This window comes from Eurypyga helias, unplaced genomic scaffold (genome assembly GCF_000690775.1).
Source record: "Eurypyga helias isolate BGI_N326 unplaced genomic scaffold, ASM69077v1 scaffold43754, whole genome shotgun sequence".
Lineage (NCBI taxonomy): Eukaryota > Metazoa > Chordata > Aves > Eurypygiformes > Eurypygidae > Eurypyga > Eurypyga helias.
Window position 1 is genome coordinate 79,789 of NW_010245391.1, and position 7,311 is coordinate 87,099.

General features: G+C 38.8%; 1 protein-coding gene across 1 annotated transcript; it reads right to left on the reverse strand.

The window, feature by feature from the left end:
- On the reverse strand, window positions 1-6,871 carry HTATSF1 (HIV-1 Tat specific factor 1; the record flags this gene model as incomplete). Its single annotated transcript, XM_010150033.1, has 8 exons — window positions 1-637; window positions 1,017-1,154; window positions 1,653-1,742; window positions 2,227-2,326; window positions 3,942-4,105; window positions 5,138-5,292; window positions 6,295-6,342; window positions 6,667-6,871. Coding segments are annotated over 8 exons (1,182 nt in total), but the record flags the coding sequence as incomplete, so codon positions are not given.
- Between the last annotated feature and the right edge of the window lie 440 nt (window positions 6,872-7,311).

Genomic DNA, 7,311 nt, shown 5'->3' on the forward strand with positions numbered 1-7,311 from the left:
AAAATCCACAAATCTTGTAATAGCTTTGCATTACTTAGGTTACATATAGTCACATAAACTTAAGGGTTGGAACATTGTTCACACTTGCATAATGAACACTGACAAGCATAGTTAGAACAAAGGAAGCCTGATGAGTTTTACTGCAGTCTTGGCAACTTGAGTTACTTCACCTGAACAGCCAGTTAATACAAACTTTTAGAATCTCAATACTGCTTTTAATGAAAACTTCAAAGCACACAGTTGATGACATTCTAATAGGCATGTATTTGTATGAACATTGTCTGCAGTCACCCTGAAGAAAGGGATAAACTCAAACATCACCCTAAAAACCACGCTTTATAAAGCATTAAAGATGTTATGTATCTGCTTCAACATCACTGCCTGCAAGGCTGCTGTCTGTGGATGGAGCACCATCTTCAGTAATGCCCTCACCATTATTCTCCCTCTCACGGTCTTCAGCATTTACATCCTTAGCTGTGTCATTAACTTTTGAGGGTTGTCTGCCTTCAGGCAGTTTAACGCTACTCGTTGCGGAATCGGCATCAGATGTAGGTTGCTGCTCCTTTGCATCAGGATCCTCTAAAAACGATCCCCACACCTTGAGCCTTTCTTCCCTCTCTCTTGCAGTCTCCTCCACCTATTCAAGAAATGTTTATACACGTCATTACAAAGTCACACTTGTAAAAATAAGTATTTACACAGATAACATTACACAGACATTTATATTGCAGTAATATCTCAAGGCTTCAACAGGCCCTGCTGACTGTGAACTAATGATCTGTACATTATCCAGTGACTAATCCTCCCAATTCACATCTCCAACACATGATTTTTAACATCAAGCAGGTCCTTTAATTTTCTGCTAAATTGAATAATTGAGGATGATTTTCTTGAGACATCCTAGCAGTTTTTGGCGGGGGTGGGAAGAATATGGGGATTGGAACACCAAGCACTTTCTCAAATTAAAACAGATTTTCAGTTTGGAAGATGAAATAAATAGGAACATGAAAGGCTACCTGGTAATCTGTGATGCCATCCCAAGTTTCAGCACTGAGCTGACGGCCACCGAACCACCTTCCATTTAGAGTTTGCTTGCACAGATCGGCTTCGGTTGCTTCTTTAAACGACACAGAAGCCACGCCATCAGGGTGTCGCTGTGAGGAGAAACAACTTTCATTTAACAGTTTTCTAAATGCTGTGTTTTATTTCAAGACCTTTTAGATTGTCTTAAAAAAATCCACCAGGATATAGCTCCCTCTTGATCATACACAATGGTGCATGAAAAACTCAATTTGCAAGTTGACACATTTTCTTCTGTTGGTACCCAGAACAGACTTTTTAACACAAAAAACAAATGTTTCGGCTAGTTTGGCTACAACTAAATGGATTTATAAATTTTCAAACTTGTGACACGTATCTAAGTTACTGGAAAGAGTTAAGAGTTTGCCTTCACATAGGCTGAAGAAGATAGGTGTTTACTAATTCACTTCCAAACCAGCTCATTTTAAAGTAATGGAAGATTAGGTCAAGCTTCCATGAAATAAACACACAAAACCAAATAAATACTCCACACATATTTAAAGAATCCTTGATGTTTTGCACATTTACACATTATACCAATTCTGCCAACACAACCTGTAAAAAACACCTACATCAAATATGAGAACCTTCTTTACTTGACCAAACTTTTCACACTCTGTCCGCAGATCTTCTCTGATCTCATTGAGCACTAAGGGATCCTCCTGCAATGCAATCACACAGATCAGATTACACACAACCACACACGTCTCAGCTTTATTTTGCTCAATCGCTTTTGCCAATCTACTATAAGTTCATAAACTAAGTGTTTTTATGCTGCATTTTTCAAAGCCACCTGGGAGTTGGCAGACAGCCCTTACTCAAATTTAATAAACGCTACTTATTACTAAGGCTTTTGTGCTGACTTCTCCATTCCAATACCGTTACTCTCTACTCCTTGTTCCATCCCGAAAAGGAGTATTGTCAGGATATACACAGTGAAAAAGGCCGACTTGAAAAGTATGTCTCCTTGTCTTGCTTTTTGAAAATAGACACATGAATTTCAAACAGTTGCTTGGCACAGGAACAAATCCCCGTGCAACTCTAAGTTTAATTTTGTTCTCACCTGCCTAGAATTTTGCTAGAATTCAGTTTAGACCACGTTAACTGTAACAGCACCACCTACAGCAGCAAACTGCACCTTCCTACCTCAAAGTCCTTTGGGTGAAACATATTCCTGATAATAACGATGCGTTCATGCCGCATTCGAGCTGCGCCGTCTTTCTTCTCCGGCCTCCAATCCAGCTGTCTAATGAAATGAAGCAACAGTAAGAAGATATTGTTGCGGCTCTCTTCAGTTTCTACAAGTATTTGTTGAAAAAAAATCATTAATTTGGCATTTCTTGCAATACATCAACTAAAACATGTATTCTGACACAAAGAATTATGTTACTCTTCTAAATAATGCAACAATCATCCAATTCTACCATTTCTACAAAGCAGTTGAGGTTTTAAGGCTAGTAAATGCTCACAGAGAAACTATAAATTATCTTAAGAAACAAAGAATTTTCTTAGACACAACAAATAATCTTTAAGCTTTAATTCCTTCCTAGTATCAGCTCAGATATAGGAACCAGCTGCTGCCACATATAATAAAAATGTCAGTATTTTACCATTTTTTCCTGACTTATTATGTAAAGAAGGAGACCCACTCTACCCTTTGGTAAAATTTAACTGCTTTTACCTAAACAAACCTGCAAGAACACCTTGAGTCTCACACAGGCATTGCTGCCAGATGCATTTGTTCCAGTGAACAGAGCCACTGCCACAAACTGGCAGTGTAACTCAGGGCATCTGTTCTACAACTTTGCCTTCGGCATGAAAAATGTTACTCCTGGTAGAAATGCCTATTTCAAATCCTATTAAAAAAAAAAAGGACACATTCACTTACACTTCTAAATCTCAACATCTTGTATTTTGGGGGAAAAAATAAAATCTGAAGTTCCTTCTCGTATCTGCTACTTCAGCTGAAGAAAACGTGGATTTTCAGTGAAGGTAGCAGCCAGTTAGTTATACTCTTCAACTCAAAAGGAACACCTGATGAAGACAGTTTATTCACATAAACTGTTGTCAAATGCACACTCATTATTTTCATATTTCTCTCTCCAGTGTGGAGACTTCTTATAGCAAGAACTGGCAATGTATCTCTGAGGGAGATACATTTCAAGCTGCTTTTATTTTTAATTGATGCCAAGTAGACTGTGTTCCCTTTAACTATGGCAAAATACTTCTGCATTACTATTTACGATGTTTAGTGGAACGCTGCTTTCACTGACATATTGAGAATCCTACATACTCAAACTTTTTTCTTCTTCAATCCGCACCTTCTTGGTTCCGAAAGACAGAAGAACAGTTTTTAAGTAACAAAAAATCAACACATAGGTACAACAAAAAAACCCCAGCATATCTTACACCAGAGAGGTCCGGGGGAATCTACAGAGATGGTTTAGTACTTGCTCCTACGGAAGCTACCACCTCTTGCTCTCTGCAACAAGCACGGTGCAATGTGGACAGCCAGAGTGTTACTACCTTAAGGGAGTAGGCCTAGATATGGTGACAGCACTTGCATATTCTCATATGCCGAGCAAAAGAAGTCTTTATCTCCTCAGATTTGTACTATTTTCTTCTATAAATGAAAGGACCTGGGTTCCCTACGTATTATTTTAATGTGTCAAAGAAGTTCATTATGTCAACATTTAATTAAGGAGCCCCTCCCCTGCAAATGTATACTATTTAAGCTCTTCTGCTGTCAGGTAAGGCTTCATTTCTCGCATAACTCTCAGCACTGCATTCCAAAGGAAGCAGTGCTTTACTAACAGCACTTAGAATTCAAGCAATATTTTACTGAAATAAAAAATACAAACTTCTGCTGTTGAGACAACTTCTTCTTGTAGTCTTTACATTTCTTCTTCTTTTTGCTTGCATCATACTCCCCCTTCAGTTGAAACTTTGCAACTTCAACATGCAATTTATAGCCTCTAATTTCTGCCTCATCCAGAAGTCTCAGAGCCAGCTGAACTGATTCTCTCTATGTGAGGATAAAACAAAACACAAGCTTTAAAGCACACGGCAGAGCAAAATTATTCCAATAACATTTCATTACAAATACCATTCTAAGAATCAGTTGCCTGTCACTGAAAACCAGAATGTCGAATCTCTCTCAAGTCCCTTGGCACACAGTTGGCAATGCTTTCTTCATCAAAACTCAGTATTTCTTCTCCACTGTTTTAGCAGATTAATGCTTCCCAAAAGCAACTGCATACATTTAATTCAAGTATGTCATAAAAACTGACATGCAATGGTCAAGCAAGCTGATGAACTTAAAAGTGAGAGAATGAAACAACATTCAGGAGGCTGACTTTCCATAAAGCTGGTCTCACTTTTCCAAGAGCTGCAGACATTGAGACTCTTAATTTTAATGTTTTCCCAAAAGTCCTTTAGAGTGGAGATGGTATACTTGAGCACTGAACATCCCTAACTACTAAAATTCCACAACTAGCCCAGACTACCAGGCAGCTGATTTCATACCACCAGATGCTTCTTCCCGAATTCAAGCGGATTGCACCTGGACGCACTGACTTTCCAAACGATTCACCAGTGAGACGCACGAAGGAAATCCTACTGCAGCCTAAATCTTTACAGGCTAACACAGAATGCAGGAGCAGTTCTGAACCTAACCGTTCTCAAGGAAAAGCTGTAAATATGGGACTAGAGAATGTTCCCTCCTGCCTCATTACTTCTGTAGTCTTGGCCACACAGCAGGATATTTTCAAAGTAGAAGGTGAAGAGGTCCCCCATTTCACCCCCTAATCACTGGCACCCAAGACAGGGACATGTAGAGACACATTCAGCAGGTCCTATGGACATTTTCAAGGGGAGGGCAGGGGTGGAATGAGGTGCACAGGCAGATAAGCGTGTGGTTCTAGAATAAATCTTTAAAACAGACATCTAAGTTTTAAGTCATATTTTAGATAATTCAAGAACCTTCTGAATGTGACTCAAACAGTGGCCACAAGTATCTTCAATAGGAAGGAAAACTGCATTTCAGTGTACCGCTGACCTTTAGATAGCAACAGAGGCCATCTCCTTTCAGATTCCCTTCCTTGTCTTTGTAGAGTTTGATTTTGTGTTCTTCTGTCTGCGGATCTCGCATAATGATACCACATTTTGACATGACCTGTATAAATTCATCTTTCGTAATGTCTGGAGGTAATCCTGCAAAAGAAATTAAAACAGAAGGGTTGAGTATGTTCAATTTTTTTTCCTAAAATTTCACTGAACAAAAATCCCACTGTGTTTCTTTAAATGAAAGATAACAAATTTAAGGATGAAATGTTACATACACAGTAAGAAACCACTGCCCTTGGGATGAATTTTTTTAATTACCTTTAAAACATTAATTCATACCAGTATTTTGAAAATCCTTTTACTTTTTAATAGGTGTAAGACACAGCACCATCTTCGTGCTCCCTAACATGCAGACCCAGAGCTCTAGTGCTGCACATGACTGACCCCACAGTGGACACAATGGCTTAGGCGAACCAACTATCCTGCCCAAGCTTAAGTTCCACTGGACCTCCAGGGATCGGAGACAACAACAACAGCAAAATCAAACAACCTATTTCAACAAATGTGTGGAGTTTTCAAAGTTTGAACTCTGAGAATTCAAGTGTATGCATTTCTGCGACTGCTCAAAACCCCCAAAGGCACTTTTGTGTATGCACCTAAAGATAACAGATGCACAGACATTTGAGCTGACCTGTTGCCTCTCATTCTATTCCCAGCATTTTTTTTTTCCTGTTTCCTCCTTCTTACCTAATAACTTAATTCGGTATTTATAAAATCAAAGGATAACTAAAGATTAAAATATTAAGTGCTATGTATAGTCAATGCACTATCTTCTTATAAACTTGTCATCTCTATCCTATTCCACTGGAGCTCACCAAGATTGTTCTTCTTGACTGCAGCTTACTTAAAAATAACGACTGACTTGGCTGACACAGCTCACAGTGTCACATATAAAAGCATGTATGTCCCTTATGTTACTTTCCTACACCTGCAATTTAGAGGTCACAAAGACACAATGCAGTCAGGAACATAACGTTACGTAGCTTGCAAGAGGCAGACTGAATAAGTAATATTAGAAGTCAGCGAGACAGATACGAGTCTCTTTTACCACTTTCAGCTCAAAGAAGACAAATAAACACTAGTACCTACCAGTCACGTAAACATTTGTGTTTCTGTCTTCTTCAACATGAAACCAGCCTGAAAACAGAGTTTTAATTCAGTTACGCCAATATATGAAATGCCAGTATATGATTACGCCAATATATTGGAAATATACACTAATATTCAGAGTCCATCAGGTTTCTAAGAATTTTTGCTTGCCTACAGGAAAAGCTCTGAACACTTTGTCTTTTTTCCACCTTGTATAAGGACTTAGGACGATACCTATGAAGTACCACACAAGTTTAAAACCATTCTGGAAAATTTCTGAAGAAACTGTATCTTTGCACTGAAGAATTTCCAGTCTCCATGCAGTACTACACAGGTTGCAGCCTACAGAGAGGGAAACCCTTTGTCACTTACCTGGCTCAAGTTTCCGTTTTTCTGCTTTTTGTTTTGGATCTGTCTGTTGTGCTCCTTTCTCATTTGCTGATGGTTGTGCTCCTGATGTCTTTGAACTTAGTGGCTGCTTACTTTCAGCTGCTGTGCCAGAAGCAGACGAACTGTCTGTATCATCCGCGTGGAAACCATAGTTGGCATGATATGTTGCCAGGAAATCTTCTGTTATCTGAAAAAAAATTAGGAAAATTAATCCAAAATTTCAAAGAACTACGTATTTGTTTAAGTGTTTTAATGTTAGTGGTTTAGAAATCATTGATGATGGTCATTTTATAATCGGGCAACACAGAAAATAACAGTATTTTAAAACTGGCTTCAAGTCATCTTTGTAAAGCCGCAAGCACAACAAAACCAATCAGTTCAGATAGTACCTGAACTGCGGAAACATACTAATTCCATACAGCACATGACACTTTTCAACAAACGTTTCTGAGTTCTGCCTTTTTTTTCCAAGCACTGCTTCCTGCTTTCAACAAAAAATGGACTTTTCTGAAGGCCAGAAACCAAGCGCTCCTGACCACACTGAAGAGATGAAGTGACACTGAAAGTAAGCCAACAACTTATCCACAGATGATGAATGACTGACATTTGCAGGCATCTGCCTTCTCA